This window comes from Tachyglossus aculeatus, chromosome 21 (genome assembly GCF_015852505.1).
Source record: "Tachyglossus aculeatus isolate mTacAcu1 chromosome 21, mTacAcu1.pri, whole genome shotgun sequence".
Classification (NCBI taxonomy): domain Eukaryota; kingdom Metazoa; phylum Chordata; class Mammalia; order Monotremata; family Tachyglossidae; genus Tachyglossus; species Tachyglossus aculeatus.
Genome location: NC_052086.1, coordinates 46,510,574 through 46,530,156, shown reverse-complemented (window position 1 = coordinate 46,530,156; position 19,583 = coordinate 46,510,574). Strand labels below are relative to the sequence as shown.

At 63.2% G+C, this 19,583-nt stretch overlaps 1 protein-coding gene across 9 annotated transcripts; it reads left to right on the top strand.

Annotated features, from left to right (window-relative positions):
• Nucleotides 1-498: 498 nt before the first annotated feature.
• On the top strand, nucleotides 499-19,151 carry UBN1 (ubinuclein 1). 9 transcript variants are annotated; one of them, XM_038762236.1, is made up of 19 exons: nucleotides 499-582; nucleotides 2,416-2,650; nucleotides 3,466-3,686; nucleotides 4,848-4,934; nucleotides 5,519-5,614; nucleotides 6,292-6,426; nucleotides 7,075-7,178; nucleotides 8,096-8,531; nucleotides 10,209-10,282; nucleotides 11,528-11,657; nucleotides 11,847-11,968; nucleotides 12,534-12,683; nucleotides 12,767-12,910; nucleotides 13,453-13,503; nucleotides 13,786-13,828; nucleotides 14,824-15,922; nucleotides 16,289-16,544; nucleotides 16,753-16,842; nucleotides 17,492-19,151. In XM_038762236.1, exons 2-19 carry the CDS (start codon nucleotides 2,578-2,580, stop codon nucleotides 18,162-18,164), a joined length of 3,984 nt encoding a protein of 1,327 aa, XP_038618164.1. In that variant the 5' UTR covers nucleotides 499-582; nucleotides 2,416-2,577; the 3' UTR covers nucleotides 18,165-19,151. The 9 variants fall into 9 exon arrangements, with proteins under 9 accessions (XP_038618164.1, XP_038618165.1, XP_038618163.1 ...); XM_038762237.1 differs by having other exon boundaries at nucleotides 4,845-4,934; nucleotides 6,364-6,426; XM_038762235.1 differs by having other exon boundaries at nucleotides 4,845-4,934; nucleotides 10,212-10,282; nucleotides 17,492-19,150.
• Nucleotides 19,152-19,583: the final 432 nt, after the last annotated feature.

The following is a 19,583-nucleotide window of genomic DNA, read 5'->3' as shown; positions in this document are numbered from 1 at the left end:
CGCCCCCGCCGCCCATTGGCCGGCTCCGCTCCCACGTGACGGGGCCCGGCGTCGCCCCCGGGCCTCCCCTGACGTCACCGAGCCCCCGCCGCCCATTGGCCGGATCCGCTCCCACGTGACGGGGCCCGGCTGTCGTCCCCGGGCCTCCCCTGACGTCACCGAGCCCCCGCCTCCCATTGGCCGGCTCCGCTCCCACGTGACGGTGCCCGGCCGTCGTCCCCGGGCCTCCCCTGACGTCACCGCGCCCCCGCCGCCCATTGGCCGGCTCCGCTCCCACGTGACGGGGCCCGGCTGTCGTCCCCGGGCCGCCGCCGCCCATTGGCCGGCTCCTCTCCCACGTGACGGGGCCCGGCTGTCACCCCCCGGGCCGCCGCGGACGTCACCGCGCCCCCTCCGCCCATTGGCCGGCTCCGCGTCGCGTGACCGGCGCCCCGGGCCGCACGCGCGCGCGCTCGCCCCCCCCCCCCCGCGCCCCCCCCTCCGGACCCTGGCGCGTGATCCCGGGGCGGCCCCGAATCCATGACGACGGCGGCGGCGGCGGCGGCGGCGGGGGGACTCGGGCTGCAGCGCCCCGCCGAAACGGTAGCGCCCCGCCCCCCCCCCCGGCCCCGGTGGTCGTGTATATATGTGTGTGCGTGTGCGTGTGTGTGTGTGCGCGCCCGCGCCCGCCCGCCCCCGCGGGATGCCGTTATCCCCGTCTCCATCGCCCGCCCTGCCGGGCCCGGTGCATCCGCCGTTCCCTCCAGGAGGCCTTCCCACACTGAGCCCCCTCCTTCCCCTTCATCCCCCCCATCTCACCTCCTTCCCTTCCCCACAGCACCTGTATATATGTTTGTACATATTTATTACTCTATTTACTTATTTTACTTGTGCATATCTGTTCTATTTATCTTATTTTGTTAGCATGTTTGGTTTTGTTCTCTGGCTCCCCCCTTTTAGACTGTGAGCCCGCTGTTGTTGGGTAGGGACTGTCCCTCTATGTTGCCAACTTGGACTTCCCAAGCGCCTAGTACACAGGAAGCGCTCAATAAATACGATTGATTGATGATTGATTGATTCCCGGAAGGCGGCAGCCCCCGGGGACCCCCCCCCCCTCCCCGCACTCCATCCCCCTGGGCGGGCCGGGCCGGTTGACAGCCGGGCACAACCAGCCCGCCTGGCCCGGGACAGCAGGCCCGGGGCCTTGGGGTTGACAGCGGGCTGCCGGGGGGATCCCGCCCCTTGGCCTCAGGCGAGCAGAGCCCAGAGACCACCGGCTTCGCCACCCGGCCCTGCCCTACTGAGAGCTCCCCTCCTCCAGGAGGCCTTCCCGGACTGAGCCCCTTCCTTCCTCTCCCCCTCGTCCCCCTCTCCATCCCCCCCATCTCACCTCCTTCCCTTCCCCACAGCACCTGTATACATGTTTGTACATAGTTATTACTCTATTTATTTTACCTGTACGTATCTATTCTACTTATTTTATTTTGTCAGTATGTTTGGTTTTGTTCTCTGTCTCCCCCTTTTAGACTGTGAGCCCGCTGTTGGGTAGGGACTGTCTCTATATAATAATAATAATGGCATTTGTTAAGCGCTTACTATGTGCAAAGCACCGTTCTAAGCGCTGGGGTGTTTACAAGGCGATCGGGTTGTCCCACTTGGGACTCACAGTCTTAATCCCCATTTGACAGATGAGGCAACTGAGGCACAGAGAAGTGAAGTGACCTGCCCAAAGTCACCCAGCTGACAAGTGGCGGAGGTGGGATTTGAACCCATGACCTCTGACTCCAAAGCCCGGGCTCTTTCCACTGAGCCACGCTGCTTCCTCTCTATGTTGCCAACTTGTACTTCCCAAGCGCTTAGTCCAGTGCTCTGCACACAGTAAGCACTCAATAAATACAATTGATTGATTGATTGCTGTGTGACCTTGGGCAAGACACTAAACCCCTCTGGACCCCCGCTTCCTCTTCTCCAAAATGAGGATGACCCACCCGGCACGGGCCGGGGTCATTCATTCAGTCGTATTTAGTGAGCGCTTACTGCATGCAGAGCACTGTACTAAGCGCTTGGGAAGTCCATGTTGGGAACATAGACTGTCCCTACCCAACATTGGGCTCACAGTCTAGAAGCGTCCTTAATAATAATAATGATGGCATTTATTAAGCGCTTACTATGTGCAAAGCACTGTTCTAAGCGCTGGGGGGATACAAGGTGATCAGGTTGTCCCGCGTGGGGCTCACAGTCATCCCCATTTTACAGCTGAGGTAACAGAGGCTCCGAGAAGTTAAGTGACTTGCCCAAGGTCACACAGCAGACGTGTGGCGGAGTCGGGATTCGAACCCACGACCTCCGAGTCCAAAGCCCGTCCTCTTTCCACTGAGCCACGCTGCTCCTCCTTGTCCGAATCCACATCGCCCCTGTCATTGTCCTTCCGTCTAGTTGAACCGGGAACCTCGGGGCCGGGACTTCGGAAGGAGGAGCCCTCCGGAGCGTGGACCTCTGGGAATGGGCCTTGACCACCTATGGGCCGCACACCCGTAGGCATGCGTCTCGCCCCCACGCCGGGCAGCCGGAGCCGGGGCGTCTGGGTCTCGCCCCACCATGAGGACTGCCAACCGGAGGAGCGTGCCAGCCCCAGGCGCGGCGCCGGCCCAGAACGGCTCTTGTGACAAAGGTGCGTGGTGCCCGGGGTCGGCCCACCCTCCGCCCTGCTTCCTCCGTACCGTGGAGCCGTCGGACGGAGGGGCCGGCCGGAGCGGTCGCGGCGGCGGTGGCCGAGCTCCCGAGGGGAACGGGGCACTGTACTAAGCCCCTACAGGAGGGCGGTGCACCTTTCTGAGCACCCTCGCTGGAGGTGGTGTGTTGCACGCCCTCAAAGTGCTCTGTCCTGCCCACTAAGGAGAGTACACTAGCAGCGGTGGACGTGGTCCCCAGCCGCTGCGATGGGGAGAGCGACTTCAGAGTATTTACCACGAGGGTAGTCAGAGTAAGTCATTGACCAGACGGTTGATTACGCACGTATTCACAAGGGCTGAGGGGGAGTTTATGCTTTCCAGCCTGGGAGGAGAGGATTTTGACCACGATGCTGATGACAGGAAGGGCAGCGGGGCAGGTGCCAGGGCCAAGGGCCCGAGGACCCGTGCCCAGGAGCCGGTTCTGGGTGCAGGGGTTTTGATCAGCGAAGGAGTAACGGTGCTGGCCGAGAGCTGGCGGGCAGCCTGCGGATCTTAGTCCTCCGTGGACCGCTTTCTCCGGCCCATGTAGGGAAACAAACTTGCCCATCGGCTCTCTCTCCTCCAGTTTTCGGACACTGGCTGCCCGTCTGCAGTCCCAGGGACCCCCGGGGGTGCCCCTCCAATGCCCTGGAACCGAGGCCCGCTGTGACCTGATCTTCTCCTTGCTCCTAATCGAAGGCGAGCAGCACCCCCCGCCGTGTCTTATTTGTAGCCATGACGGAGCCCCTTGGGGTCTGATGTCCCTCTCTCCCAGGCCCCCTGAGCTCTCCATTCCTGAAGAAACCACGCAAAGAAGACGCTGCTGGAGGAGAGGCTCCCCAGGACCCCGAGCCGGCTGCCGCCACCGCCTCCACTGCCGTCCGTATGAGCCTCACCCTTTTCGAGCCCGATCACAAACGCTGCCCCGAGTTCTACTACCCGGAGCTGGTGAAGATCGCCCGGGGCAGAGGGAGAAGCCTGCCGCCCGTAGACAAGGTACCCCCGGCCCCCGTCCGTTGACCCAGGAACACCACAGCGTGGGTTGTGCTAACCCCCCAGCCGCTCCCCTGCAGACAGACATGGGTGGGGAGGTGGTCATCGGCGACCTGGGGGCTGGCGACCCTCAACCTCCTCGCGGCTGCACCCCCGGTCCGGCTGTGGGACGGTCTCCCTCTGCGTCCTGGCCATGGCGCAGTTCTGGGAGCCGAGTGCAAGCCGGGGCTAGTGACTGAGTGCCGACTGCAGGAGCTACACTATGTTGAGCACTGGGGAAAGGACAGCAGAGCAAGGAGCAGACACGATCCCCACCCTCAAGGACCTGACGGTCTAGCTGGGGGAAGACAGACAAACACAGACTGCATGCAAGGGGAAGGAGGGAAAGGGATGTGGCCAGGGATTTGCACAAAAGCCCCAGACGAGGAAGCGCTTGGACATAAGAAGTGCTACAGTGGCCTCAGGTGAGGCCCGAGCCTGGGGTGAGTGGATGTTCAGGTAGAGGTGAACTAGGATGGGGGTTGACCAAGGCCCTTTCCCTCCTGACGTGGAGGCAGTTCCTGGACCTTTGGGAGTTTCACTCAATCGGGCCACCTAATTGCCCACTTCCAGGTGATCCGAATGTTGACATCCCAGGTCAGCCCCCCCAAGGGACTTAGTCTGTCCCGAGGCGTTCAGGGAGGGGCCTGAGCGGGCCCGAGGTTGAAGGGGGTCCTGGCTTGACTCCTTCTGGGGACCCGTTACCCCGACAGTGGGGAATTAGGGCTTTGGGGAAAGAGCAGCCCCCTAAGGCTGTCCTTAGCTGGGGAGGCAGTGGGGAACTTGAACCCTTCAGCTGGTCCCGACTGACTGACCGATGGAGTGCTCGGGGGTGAACAGACCCGTCCTTTCCTGGCCCTGAAGGAGCTTTCACTCTGTCGGGGAGAGGCGGGTGGACAACACTGATTTACCAGGGAGTCCCTGGCTCCTGAGCAGCGGCCGGGGCTCCGGTGCCGGTCGGTGGGCCAGCTGGACCGTGGCCGCCTCTCGGCTCCTTTGGTCCGAGGCTCCTTCGCACCACGAGGTTGGCCCGGGGGTCTGCCGTTCCCCATCCGGGCGGTCTGGGGCGGCGGACAATCCAGGGAGAAAGGCACTCTTGTCTCTGTTCCACCTTCTCCGCAGCAGAAGAAGGATCTCTCGGACCCCTTCAACGATGAGGAAAAGGAAAGGGACAAGGTGGAAGCCCTGGCCAGGAAGTTTGAGGAGAAATACGTAAGCACCAGGCTCCCCTCCCACATGGTGCAGCGGCCCTCAGGGTTTGAGCGAGCGTGCCCTCTCCGGCCTCCCCTCCGCCCACCGTCTGCTCATCCCGGGGGGCTCTTCTGAAAGATGACAGAACAGGCTTTTCTTCACCGTGGAGCCCTCCGGAGCTGGGCCGGGGTGGAGGGTAGGGAGAGGAAGGGCTTTTCGCTCCGTTCTTGCTACTTACTGCATGTGACCAATTCGGGACTAAGTCCTGGCCGAGTTGGGGTTTTTTCCTTGCCTTTCCCGGCTCTTGTCTTGTCCCAGCCCCGCCGGTCTGGAGTGGGGATAATGCCCCAGCGGGCAGCAGTCCTCTGGCCTAGGCTCACAAGGCTACGGGAAGGGTCACGTAATCCATTCCCTCACCCCTTCGCCCTCGCTTTCGGAGAAGTCATCCCCGCGAGGCCGCACCTCATCTGTTGGGGATCCCTCCGAGACAGCTTCCAGACACCCAGCAGCCCAACTCCCGGGGTCTGAGACCCTCGGGCTGGGGGAGGCCCACCCCGAGCCCCGGTGGAGAAGGCCAGGGCCCTCATCCGTCTTGTGGATCCTAGGGCGGGAAGAGGTGCCGGAAGGACCGCCTCCAGGATTTGATCGACATGGGCTATGGCTATGACGAGTCGGACTCCTTCATCGATAACTCCGAGGCGGTGAGTCCCGGCCTGGCTGTAGCCCCGGCGTGGGCCGCATCCTCACAGGGCCCGGAGGGGTCGGGGCAGTGGGCAGAGGGGCTGCTAGCGGGGCTTCGTTATTCTTGAATAGCCCAGTGTCTCTTCGGCACGTACTCTTTGTCAGTACCATCCGGAGCACGGGGGTGAGTACAGGATTAAAATAGCAGGTGCAGTTCTTGTCCCACACAGGGCTCCCTGTCTGAGGGAGATGGTCGGGGGTTTGCGGGCTGGGAGAGGAGGGATATCACCTCCCTTTTACAGAAGAGCATAATAATAATAATAATAATAATAGTGATGGTATTTTGTAAGCGCTCACTGTGTGCAAAGCACGGTTTTAAGCGCTGGGCACTGTTCTACTGATACCCAGAGAGGGTAAGTGACTTGCTCAAGATCACACAGCAGGCCGGGGGCAGGGTTGGCTCCTGGCAGCCCCATACTCTGTCCAATGGGCTGTGCGGCCATCGGCGGCCCCACTTCTTCCCCCCGCCCCCCCTCCCTGGGTGAGAACAGGTCCAGCCCTCTGGAAATGGGGCAGGGCCCATCTTGGGAAATGGGCACTGCCCAGCAACCTCCAGCCCCTGCACTCTCAGGCCCAGGGAGTCCTGGGCAGGAGGGTCGGCCCCGGGCCGTCTCCTTACGGAGCGGGTCTCTCCCAGTACGATGAGCTCGTGCCTGCCTCTCTGACCACCAAGTATGGGGGCTTCTACATCAACTCGGGCACCCTGCAGTTCCGGCAGGCGTCGGACTCAGAGGACGACTTCGTGAAAGAGAAGAAGAAGAAATCGCCGAAGGTGAGGCCCCGCTCCAGCGCTGGCAATTAATTGGCTCCGCTGAGAGGAAATAGGATGCTCCGGGAGGGTGGTTGGGAGGCGTGGGTAGGAGGTCACCACCCTGCTCAGGCTCTGCCTGACTCAACTATGAATTTAAGAACAGCTTGGACATGGTCCCTGCCCTGCCGGGGGCTCGTCCTCCATCTTGTCTCAGTTGTACAAGGGAGGAAACTGATGCCCAGAAACTTGGCCAGGGTCCCACAGCAGACCGGGTGCAGGGCTGAGCCTAGCAACCAGGTCTCCCGGCTCCCCTCTCGCGCTCCCTGGGAGGCCCCACTGCCCTCTGGCAAGACCGTTGCCCACAAAAGAGCAGATCTCGGGAGATGGTCACCGTTCTTCATCTATAACCCTGAGCCAGTGAATCCCAGCCATAATTCCTGGGGCCAGCCACATTCTCGCGGGGGCTTCTCTTCTTGGCGGGAGGGGCGAATGTCCCCACTCCAAACTCACCTTGCCAAAGTTGCCCCCGGCGGTCCGGCAGGCTGCTCGGAGTCCCGCCCTCCACCCTCCGCCAGCAAGGCCCAGAGTTGCATCGTATGTGAAGGGAGCAGGTGGGTTTCGGAGCTGGGTCTGGGAGCCGGCTAACGTCCCCTCTTCTCTCCTTCCCAGAAACGGAAGTTAAAAGATGGCAGCGAGAAGGTCAAGAAGAAGAGGAAAGATGATGGCCACGACAAGGACAAGAAGCCAAAGAAGTCCAAGTTCCCCAAAGCCGGGTGAGAGTGAGGCCTGGGGCAGCTTGGGGGCCGGGAGATGGACTGGCCCCACTCCCCGCTCCTCACCGCGGCCCTCCCAGATACGCTCAGTTGGGGCCAGGACTCCAACTTTCATGGGCTCCACTCCTTCCCTCTCACCTCTCCGGTTCGCTGCTTTCCGACCAAGCAATCCGTCAGTCGGTAGAAGTCAGTCGGCACCTCTTGGGTGCAGAGCCTGGTACTGAGCCCTGGGGAGGTGACAGTATGGTAGAGTCAGGAGACACCGTCTCTGCTCTCAAGGAGCTTTCAGTGGAGAGACGTGGCCAGAGTATTTTACAGACAGGAAGGAGAGAAAGGAAAGGGAGAGGTGGGACAGCGAGCGCTTAAACAGTAAAGCGTGTAAGCCCATTTGGGAACAGTGTGCTGGTCTCTCAACATTCCACCTCTCCCCTCTCGCTGCTCCCACAGGTCCCCCGCCTGCCGTTTCCACTTTGCCCTTGAGTATGTGCCCTTGCTGTCATTTGTGGCCTTTAATTTCAGCCCAGCGAGGGTAGCGGCGATGGTATTTTTTTCTGCACTTCCTATGGGGTGGACAGGCTCTGGTGTTGCCCCGGGCTTCCCGCCTGAGAGGGATGTGGGGAGCGAGAAGGAAATGGAGACCCAGGTTGATCCCAGGGTAGGCCAAGGGCAGAACTGGAACTAGAGTCCGGGTCTCCAGACTTCCCAGCCCGGGCTTCCTCTGCTGGACCCCACTGCCTTCTGACTGTGAACAAGCCATCCGACATTGGCCCCGTGAGGTGGGGTGGGCGGGGGGGAGATAGTCGCGGGGCAGGTCTCTTGGAGCCCCGGGATTCTCCTCCAAGGGGTCCACAGGACCATGGCCCCACTAGGCACACCAAGGTGTGACCCCCGGCCCCTCCCTCCTTCCTCTCTCACAGCTTCACGGCCCTGAATGCCAGCAAGGAGAAAAAGAAGAAGAAGTACTCAGGTGCCCTGAGCGTCAAGGAGATGCTGAAGAAGTTCCAGAAGGAGAAGGAGGCCCAAAAGCAGAGGGATGAGGAGCACAAGCCCGCGGCCCCCGTCCTGGCGGATGCGGACGGGGCACCAGACCCTCTTCTTTCCCTGTTCGGCTCTGCCTCCGACAGCGACCTGCTGCAGGCCTCGGGCGCCGCGGACACCCTGAGCGACATGGACTTGGAGGGTCTGCTCAGTGAGTCTCCGGGCGGGAGCCCCTTCCGCGCCCACGCCTCCGCCCCTGACCCAGACGGCGACTTACCAGGAAATGGCGGCGGGGACCTGGAGTTCAAGCCGCCCCCGACCCTTTTCGAGGGGCTCCCGGGCCCACTGGAGAAACGCATCAAGGAACTGGCACAGGTAGGGCAGGCTCGATATGGCAAGGTGGAGGCGAGGGGTCCCGGGGCCCGATGCCGTCCCCTCTGCCAGGCAGCACCAGAGGTCTTGGGGATGGTGCGTTGTTGTCCCCTATGGGGATAGGCTGGCAAAGGTCAGGTGGGGCAAGGAACAGCTGTAGACGTGAGAGTCCAGTAGAGCCGGGAGATGCCACACAAAGCCATCTTACTCCAACCATGACTAACTGCCGCGTGCCCACCAGCCTGGGAACGGGATCCCCTGACACCTTTCCCTACACCTTCCTCTGCCCCCGACTCATCTCCCTCAGGTGGGACTCTGTGCGGTCCACCACGGCAAATGCCGGGCAGGGACAGAACCCAGAGAGAGGCACCAGCCTGTCCAGCCCGGGGCGGTGGGGTGGACCCCGGGAGGCAGAGCGGTTTCACACCTCAACTGATGCCGCCTGCCTGTGCGTGGCTGCTTCTTCCAGCCCCAGCTCTCCTCGGGTCCTCCTGGAGCCAGAGGGCAAAAACATTCCCCGAGACTCCCGTCCAGTCCCGGCCCCAGCTATTGGCGGAAGCTCGGGCTAGCGAAAGGGCCGGGGTTGCGTTTGGTGGCCCATGAGCCGTCCTTATCTGCACCGCCCTGGTTTGCCAGCCGAGCTGGCCACGGAGACCGACGGACTTGGGCCTCTGTTCCACATTCAGAGCATGTCGTCCTCCAGGCTCGTGTGGCAGGAGGAAGTGGTGACCCAAACCCGACCCAGATGCGATAGGCGAAGCCTCCATCCCGTTCCCTCCTTCCTGTTCCCCTGGGACAGAGTCCTCAGAAGGCTCGCTGCAGCCTGGCTCGTTCCCGCACATCTCCGGACTGTGGGGAGCAGGCACCTGGGCCACCCGTCGTCCCACCCAGCGTGCTGGAGTTGCCCTTCTATTCACTTCTCCTTGGCAGCCCTGGGTCCTCTCTACCTGCCCCAGTCTGGGCGGCTGGTCGGTGCGGGGTGGGCTTCTCTTCTATACGCTAACCAGGGGGACTCCACGGGCAGCGCCACGTAAAACCCTGGCATTAGAATTGATGCCCAGGTACAGGCAGGGTCTCAGCTGTGTGGCCTCAGGGCCGCTGTCTGTCCGGCGGAGGCTCCGCGTCTGTCAGGAAGGACCGCTGGGTCCAGATGCCCGATGTCGAGATGGCCCACGCGGCCTTCAGCGAGGGGGCCGTTGGCTGCCACGTCGACTTGTCCCTTGCAGCACCCTCTCTGTGCCCATAGCCGCCCAGGGCGGGAGAGGAGCCCGGAATGAGAAGAGGGTGGTGGATGGCCGCATCTGAGCTTTGTGCCTGCCGGGAAATGTGCGGGGCCGTTACCTGCAAATCAGAAGGGGTGAAACCCACGGCTGGTTCTGGGGGGGATCCGGGGTCAGGGCCCCATTGCTGTGACTGCCTGCTTGCCACGGCTTCCACTGGGCACCTGGGGACCTGTCCACCTCTTGGGAAGGGGTCTGGATGGTGCCCATTTGGCCAAGGAGAGGGTTTGGTGGATGAAACGTCCGGGGGGCATCCCCCGCCATGTTCTCAGCATGCCTGACGTCTCTAGTCTGCACACGTCTGCGTCCACAGGAGTGTGAGCGTGGGCGGCAGGTGGTGGCAGGGCTGGGGGGACCGCACTCATGGCTCCTTCCCCCTCTCTCACCATCTGTTGTGAAGCAGGCATCCAGGACTGCAGAGGGAGATGGCAAACTGAAGATGTTCCCACAGGACATCAATGGCCACCTGCTGGAGTGAGTGTCCCCATCCCCTGCCCACTGCTTGCACCTCGTAATAGAAATTGGAGAAATTATTAAGCACCTACCCTGTGCCAAGCACTGTGCTAAGAGCTGGTGAAGGTACAAGATGGTCAGGTCCAACACTCCCCCCCATCCCACACTGGGCTCACAAGCTATGGGGAAGGAAGAGCAGATATTTAATCCTCATTTTGCTGATGAGGAAACTGAGGCACAGAAAAGTTAAGGGATTATGCTCTTGAGAAGTCACTGGACTGAGAATCAGAGGACCTGGGTTCTAAACCTGGCTCCACCACTTGTTCATTCATTCAGTCGTATTTATTGAGCCCTTATTGTCTGCAAAGCACTGTATTAAGCGCCTGGGAGAGTATAACAACAGACATATTCCCTGCCCACAGTGAACTCACGGTCTAGATGGGGAGAAGGACATTAATATACCTAACTAAATAAATAAATTGTGGTTATATGCACACATACTGTGGAGATGAGAGGGAGGATGAATGAAGGGAGCAAGTCAGGATGACGTAGAGGGAATAGGAGAAGAGGTGAAACTTGGTCAGGGAAGGCTTCTTGGAGGAGATGTGCCTTCAATAAGGCCTTGAAGTTGGGGAGAGCAATTATCTGTCTGATGCGAGGACGGGGGAGGGAGGCAGGATGTGAGCAAGAGGTCGACAGCAAGATAGGAAAGATCGAGATACGGTAAGGTTAGCATTAGAGGAATGAAGTGTGCGGGCTGGGTTGTAGTAGGAGAATAGCTAGGTGAGGTAGGAGGGGCCAAGATGATTAAGTGCCTTAAAGCCAATGGTGAGGAGTTTTCGTTTGATGTGGAGATGGATGGGCAACCATTGGAGTTTTTTGAGGAGTGGGGAAACATGGTCTGAATGTTTATGAAGGAAAATGATCCAGTCTGCAGAGTGGAGTAAGGACTGGAGTGGGGAGAGATAAGAGGCAGGGAGGTCAGCAAGGAGGCTGATTAAGTAATCAAGGCGGAATAGGATAAGTGCTTGCACAAATGTGGTAGTAGCTTGGATCGAGAGGGAGGGCCAGATTTTAGCAATGTTGTGAAGACCTGTCTTCTGTGTGACCTCGGGAAAGTCACTTAATCTCTCCAGGCCTTCGGGGAGATGAGCTAAAGTGGTCACCCCTGCCAGTCTTTGCCTACGTGACCAGGCTGCCAGCCCAACTTACAAATCAACACAATCCACTTAGCCTCAGCCGTGACCACTCTGCTCTGTCCCTCAGCATAGAGGTGCAGGCCCGAGCCCCGTCTGGCCGTGCCCCCGCCGGGGTGTGTGCCCACCTCGCCTCCACCCTGCCCTGTGGCAAGGACTCGCTGGCCAAACGCAGTCGCAAGCTCCACGTCCGTGACCAGGTGGGCGGCCTGGGGACCGAGGGTCTGACCTCCTGACTGGCCCGAGGTGGGAGGGGGTGGCTGCGGCTATGGAGCTCTCTCTCTCTCTCTCTCTCTTTCTCTCTGTGTGTGTGTGTGTCTGTTTGTCTTCTGTGCCTTGGGTGGCTAATGACCCAACATCCTGGTGCACATTGCTCTCAATGCTCTCAGCAGGGTGGGCGGCTGGTGGAGCCTCTGCAGAAGCTCAGGGAAGCCATTGGCCGGGCCATGCCAGAGCAGGTGGCCAAGTACCAGGAGGAATGCCAGGCCCATGCCCAAGCCAAATTCACTAAGTAAGTGCACACCCGTGCCCGCACTGACCTGCTCTCGTCCGTGCTGCCAGCCTGATCCTTGGGTTCCTCTGGCGGGATCCAGGCAGCATCAAGTCCTCCACCCCCTCATCGTGTGGGCAGACTGGAGGCCGGGGGCAGGGGGTCTTGCATCAGTGGTCCAGGGTGGGCGCAGGGATGGTCTGTGGAGGGCGTGCTAAGTGGTATTTAGCAAGCATGGGAATGGTCCGTGGTGGGTGCTGGGGTAGTCTGTGGAGGGCATGGCGGGGATGGGGATTGTCCAGAGTGGGTTGGGGCTGGTCTGGTGATGTCCAAGGAGGGTGCGGGGGTGATCCAGGCCAGGCATGGCAATGGTCCATGGAGGTTTTACTCAGTGGTGTTGGATGGGCATGGGAATGGTACTGGGTGGGTGCTGGGTTGGGTCGGTGTTTGGTGGATGTGGGGGTGGTCCACGGAGGGAGTCCTAAAGTGAGGTTTGGCAGTCCGTGGCGGGCGCTCCAGGCCCAGGATGCAGAGGTTTGATGGCACTGGCGCCCTCACTCCGCCTCTCCCGCCATCTGTCCCACAGGCTGCCCGAAGAGGAGAAAGACAAGGAGTCCAAGGAGCGTGTCTGCTCGGAGGAAGAGGAGGAGGAAGAGGAAGACGATGATGATGAAGAGGCGGGGGACCGACGGGTCTCTGGGCCCCGGAAGAAATTCCAGTGGAGTGATGAGATCAGGTGAGCACAGGGCGGAGCCCCCGGGGCAGGCGGGACGGTGCAGGGCCCTCGGATGGGGCAGTGCTGATTCCCGTCTCCTGCAGGGAGCTGCTGTGCCACGTGGTGAAGGCGCGGGTGGATGGCTCCGAGCTGGAGCAGAGCCCGGCCCGGGCCGGCGAGGACTGGGTCAAGGCCTTCCTGGACACTCACGTCAAGCCCCTGTGGCCCAGGGGATGGATGCAGGCCAGGTGAGGGGCCGGGCCCGGGTGGCAGGCCGGGCTCCTCCCCGTCCTCCAACAGCGCAGGGTTTGCGGGATGCAGAACTTTAACCCCTCTGTGGCCAGCCGCTTTGGGCTTCGGGGTGTCGCTGGGCGGGCGGTGAGCGGGGCGGGCTCCGAGTCAGCCCTGGCTCATACGCACTTGGTTTTGGGTCCCGCCCCGAGGCAGCCGGGGTTCGGACCAGGGTGGCAGGGCGGCCGGCCGGCCTGGCCGATGGAATGGTTGCTTCAGACCTCTCTCCCCATCCCGGAGTGAACACAGGTGCCAGACCCCATTTTCTTGGGTGGCTGGCGGCATTGCATTTGCCCGTGCAGATGCCAGGTGGTGCCACATGGGAGCCCAGGATGGAGCCTGTGCCTTTGCTCTGGGCGGGGGCGTCTCTTTCCCATCTTGGCCTGGGGGGCAGCATTCACTTTGGCCAGTGGAAAAAGCCCCCCACTCTCAGCGAGGGACTGATCAACACCCTGCACCCCACCCCCCTGACACACACTCGGCCATACCTCTCTTCCAGGACCCTGTTCAAGGAGAGCAAGCGTGTCCACGGACCACTGACATCTGCCCTGTAAGTGGCTCGTGGTCTCCCCGCCCCGCTTTCCTCTCCACACCTCCCCGTAATCCTGCTACAACCACCTCCCTGTGACCCTCTCCGCTACCCCTTCAGCAGCCCACCGGGCCCTCGCCCTGACCTGACCCCACCGCGACCCTCCCATGATTCCACAGTGACCCCTCCACAGTCTCCACCTTTCCCATGACCTTGTCTGTGACACCTTAGCCTGTTCCTACCCCTTCCACACCCTTCCCATGGACACATGCTGAACATTCCCATGCTCTCGTCTCCAAACAGAGCCAAGAAGAAGGTTGTGGCCGTGCCCAAAGTCAAGGTGAAGGTGAGCGAGTCTGTCCTGGCTGCCTGGGCCCACCCTCATCCCCCCCCATCACCTGTCTCCTCAGCTGTCCTGGCCACCAGAGGCTTACCTCTTCAGGGCAGTGTCGGTGGGAAGGGCTGCTTCAGAGGGGTCCCGGGCTCAATTTGGGCAAATCCACCCTGATCCCATTAGAAGAGGTGCCAGGGTACCAGGAGTCAGCCTAGTGGCTGACTGACGGCACCGGGGGCAACGGGGAGACTGCGTTGCAAGTTGCAATGAGGGGAGGAAAGTTGGGAGAGAGTGTTAGAGATGGAGGGGACGGGGCGGGGAAAAAGGTTGTTGGGGGGGGGGGGGTCACTCGGTCACCAGGCGTGGTCACCAGGGAGGGGTGTCACGGTCATCTCACATCCAACGGAGTGGACATCAGCTGCCCCATCGGGGAGCCTCTGTGACTCGCCGGATACCCCAGATGTGGTCCTGTGACTCCTCTCCAGCTGCCGGAGCCCCTGTTGCCAGTCCATTTCCGCATCTGGTTTTGGGTCAGGTCATTCAGGAAGCAACAGGGTCAACTTGAGCGTTACTCTGTGCAGAGCCTTGTACTGAGCGCTTGGCAGAGTCCCCTGGGGGTGGGAGACCAGATCCCCACAGTCAGCAGGGCTCAGGAGTGCCGCAGGGCCCTTCTCCCCCCACCCCACTGCCCCGCCCCCACCACCAACCCACGGGGGGACTAGGGGCAGCAGCTGAGACCCCGCCACATCACAGTGGCCAGCTCACCATGGGTCTGGCTCGGGCTTTGAAGACCACGCAGCCTCACAGGAAACCACAGGCAGGCATGCTGCACGCGAGCCCACTGGGACTGAGGGCAGGGCCAGAGGGCCCGGTGGCCAACGGTGGTCGGGAGAGGGGTCTTGGCCAGGATACTGGTGGCCATTGCTATTCAAGTGGTCAGTCCTGGGGTGGGGTGCGGGGGAGGTAGTGGGAATGCACTCAGCAGGTGTGTTTCCGCTTTGCACCAGGAGTCTTCTGGAAAGTCTGACAGGAAGTTCTCAGGCCCGGGAGGGCAGCCGGGCATCCCCCCGGCTCCGGCCTCCGAGCCCACAGGCGCGAGCACGGGCCCCCCATCCGGCGCCGCGCCCCCCGGTCCCGTCTTCAGCTTGGACGACGCTTCAGACGTGGCCCGCGGCCCTGCCCCCGCCCTGGAGGTCACGTCCAAGGAGCTGACCGCCCTGAACAGCCGTGCCCGCGGAAGCTCCGACCGGCCCCTCCCCACCAGCGGCTCTGAGGAGAAACGGAGCGGCCCCAAGCCCGGCCAGCCCCCGGCGCCGGTCCCCGCCGCCGGCTCCCTGCAGGCCCCCCTCGGCTTCCTGGTCGAGCGGCCCCCGGGGCTGGCTGTGCCCGACAAGAGGCCCGACAGCATCGCTCACAAGGACCTCCCGGGCCTGGCCGGCTCCAGTAGGAGCCAACCCCCTGCCCACCAGCCCGCCTCTGCCCACCCGCCCAAACAGAAGCACCAGACTCCGCCGGCGGTGGCCCACGGGCCCCAGGCAGCCGGGCCCGGGCCTTCCCCCCCGCTCAAAGTCTTTCATCCGAGCGGCCAGCAGCAGAGGAGTTTGGCCACCCCGGGCCCCTTCGCCAGCCGGCTGCAGGGAGCCAAGGCTGCGCCCATGCCCCTGGCCCAGCGGGCCCTCCTGCAGCCGGCCAAGGCGTCTGCCAGGGGCCAGGCCTTCCATCCCCCGGTGGTGGCGGTGGCTGGGGTCGGTGCTGCTCCCGGCAGTGCCCACAAGAGTGCCGGCCCCTCGGGGCCCGGCACGAAGCTCGTGGCCGGCTCCCTGGGGCCGCCCTACAAGGCCCCCTTCGGGGCCGGCTCCAAGCACGGGCAGGCCGCGGGTGGCCTGGGCCCTGGAGGATCGACCGGCCAGGGCTCCTCTTCCGGGGGCCCGCCCCCCTCCAGCCCCGCCGGCCGGCCGGCCCCAAATCCAGCGGTCAAGAAGCCGCCCGTCTCCCAGAAGCTGACCCTGGTGGCGCCGCCCGGGGGCCCGAATGGAGATTCAGGCGGAGGGACACAAGGGGTGGCCAAGCTCCTGACTTCGTCACTGAAGCCCACTGTGACGGGTGGTACGTCTTCGACCCCGGGGTCGGTGAGTGCCCGTGCCCGCTCCGAGCCGCACTGCCGGCCGGTGAGTGCCCGTTGCGCCGCGGTTCGAGATGGCACCTGCAGGGGGGAGGGGGCACCAGGCCCTCGGCTCGCTCCCGTTTCTGATGGGGGAAGAACCGATGGGGAGTCGGCCCAGTGGTCTCTGGCCCGGGCCCGGCCCCGCCAGGGTGCTTGGCGGAAGGGCGTGGGCCGTAAGCCACCGTGCCCGCCGGGGTCCGCCTCTCACGGGGGCGCTTCCACTCGCTCTTCCCGTGGCCAGAAGCCTCGGGAGGAGGCGGGGGTCTCAGGCGCTCCGCTCCGGCTGACCGGCTGGGTTTCCTCCCCAGAAAGGGGCGGGCGGGGCCGTGCTACTGAGCAACAACTCGTCTCTGAGCGTCCTGTCTCCGTCCTTCAAGCCCGGTGGCCCCAAGCTGTCCGGGGGTCTAGGCCCGACGCCCCTGGGGCTCCTGTCCCCACTGCACCCCTTCCCTCTCCACGTCATCTCCTTCAGCGCCGACGCCCCCCCCAAAGCTACCGGCCCGTCCAAGGACGCCATCGTTACGGGCCCTGCCCCGGGCACCTTCCACCACGGCCTCAGCCACGGTGAGTCCCCGTCTCCCCTCCCCTCTCCCCCGCCAGGTTGAGCCGGCCAGGCCCCTGGGGGACTGACGGGGCGGCTGGGCCACAGGGTCCCCTCGTTCCTCACCACAATCTGCAGGTGGTCTGGCGTGATGGCTCCCACCCCCGTCCCCTCGCTCTCCTCCCACCCCACGCCCCCTCTTACCTCCTTCTCTTCCGGTCTCCCGTCCAGGTCTCCTGGCCAGCTTGCAGCCCAGCCCGCCCAATGCAGCACCCCTCCCCCACGCCGCCTTGTCGAGCCACACCGGGCAGAGCCTGCCAGGTAACCGGCCGGCCACCGTGCCATCCTTCCCCGGCTGCGGCCCCCGGCGGCCAGCATCACCGGGGACTCCCAGGTGCGGGGCTGTTTGGCCTCGTCCCCCTCAAGTTCGCACCCCGGCTCAGCTCTGGGCGGGTGGGGGTCCTTCTGAGCATCAACGTGGGCTGATGACCACTTAGAGGTACCTCCGGGGGTTCCAGCGAATGGCCCAGGTCACTTCTTGCTCCAGGAGCCTGGGCTCCCTCCTCCATCCCCTTCTTTCCCTCCGGCCCGCTGGCCGGTCGGGCTCAGCCTCTGACCGGCGGACGGGCGGTGGGCTCCTGCCGAGACCCCGAGATGCAGCTGCATCGCCTCAGCCCTGAACCCCGGCCTCGGCCTCACCCAGGCACACCCACTCTTCCCACTCCCCACATCCCCGGTTGGCATCTGCCCGAGTGGTTCCTCAGCGCCCAGAACAACCAGAAACAGCCACTGCCCCTCGAGGAGAGTTTGGTTTTTTTGATCACGCTTGGGCCCTCGTTGGTCCCAGGCAGAGACCCCGTCCCCTGGCCCGCTTGCCCCAGGCCTGAAGGACCACGGGGGCCTGCCGAGGCCTCATCTTGGGGGAACAGGCGCCGACGCCTCTCCCCTCTCCCACTTGTCTCCCTTGCAGACACCCCTGTGCTCCACGGGAAAGGGCCCAGCGCACCCCCACGAAACCTGTGACCCCCACCAGGCCCCGGCCTAACGCAGACCAGACCACGGCGGGTCCACTCTGCCTGCCGGATGCTCCCGCCCCGCAGCTGAGGGTGGACGGCAGCCCGGGGAGGGTGCGAGGGGAGAGGCGGGCTGTCCCGGCACCACTCCATCCCTTCTTGCCGGCCTCCAGACCTGGCCAAACCGTGCAGGCTCCCTGCCCGCGTGGCTCCCGGCTGCAGAGAGAGGCTGCCTCCCAGCGCGGGCCCAATTCTCGGCCCGGTGTCGGCACCAGCTCCGAGCCCGCGGTGCGGGCCCCCACTCCCCATGACCAGCGGCCACCCCGGGAAGGTGGCAGACCTGTGGAGGAGAGAGAGACTGCTCCGGGCTGGGGGCCGGCTCGGGTCTCGTCACGGCCACCGGCTGCGTCAGATGGAGCGGGACTCCTCTCCGGGCCACCTGTACAGGAAGTCAGGACCCCAGTGCCTTTTCGCGGTGGACAGATTTCTACAGCACATCCTTCCCTGCCATCCCCGTCCCCGCGCCCGCCCCACGGGGGCAGAGCCACCCAGCTTGCCACCACGGCCGGTGGGCGACTGCCCGGTACCTTCAAAGCTCAGGCCGGGGTCTGGACCCCCAGCCCGTCTTGACCGAAGACTCTACATCCCGGTGGACGGAGGGAGAGGCACAGGTCAGGCTTCTCACGCTTCAGGCGGGCCACCAACCTCCCCCAGTCTGCGAGGTCAACGTGTCTGTCCACGGGGCCTCGGGTCCTTGGGGCCACGTGGGTCAGTGGATCCGGTTCTGTAACGCTCCAGGTCTGTGGGTCCGCTGCCCTCGGTCCCACAGGGCTGGGGACCCATGGTGTCTACGTGCCCATGGGTTCACGTCTGTGGGTCTCGCTGTCTCTGGGGTCCACGGGCTGGCCCGGCACCCGGACGGGGCCCATCGAGGAGCACCCGCCACGGCCAGGCGACTTCCAGGGACATCACCTCCCCGAGCCACTCTGAGAAGGCCACGCGCCTCATGCCCTCGGGCCGACGGGCGCGAGACCGATCCCAAGCTGTGGCTGGCGGGGCCGTGGCTCCCCAGCCACCACCGGGAACGTCCGTCTTCGAGGCTGCCGCCCTCCCTGCCCACTCCCCCACCGCCCCCTCGCATGCCCAGGGACGCCACTCCCGCTCAGTGTCCACCCAGCCAGCTGACCTACCCTCTTCAGCAAGACCCAGGATGCGCATTCAGTTCCGATGAAGCGACTTCTTTGATCCCTTGGCTGTATTTATTATTGTTATTTCTACCGCAGCTCAGATTTCCAATTGTTTACAGAAAACTAGATCATAGCAGAAGAGCCAAAGACGAGATTTCTATCGCCGAGCTCACAGCCGAGCTGTCATAGAGGATCCCCTTCCAACCCCTCAGCCCTCCGGCATCCCCACCCCCCGACCCCTAAACCCACACCACGGCGGCTAGAGCGGAGAAGCCGTCGTGTCTGAGACCCAGCGCTGCCTCTCACCTCAGGGAAATGTTTATTGGGTGGGGGTCCCAAGGACACCCCATGTTTACGCTTTATTGGCATGGACCGGCCAAGGAATGAATGATGGCCGGACCTAGGGGGAGGGAGGGAGGGAGGGGTCGGGAGTGTGGCCAGAGCCAGGGGCCCAGCCCCCAGCCCCAAATACAGCATCTGCAGATTTCTCCCGTCGGAGGGATTTGGGGCGGGGGGCTGTGAACACGGAGCGGGGTTTCTTCAGCGCAAGGGGGGCTTGGGGCAGGGACCGTGTGGGGCTGGGGGTGGAAACTGTTAATCTTGTATAAAGCAACTCAGTAAACCTGTTTTGAACTTTCCCAAAACCTTTTCCTCGTTTGTTTCAAAAGCGGTCCTCTTGGGTCTGCCTCTCCCCACTACCGGTACCCGGTGCCGCGACCAGATAGGTCTCGGGACTAAGCCCAGCTATTTGGGAGGTGCCCGAAAGGAAGGAGAAGCAGCAGCGAGGCTTACTCGAGAGAGCGTGGAGCCGGAAGACCCAGGTTCAAGTCCCGGCTCCGCCACCAGCCTGTCGCGGGACCCG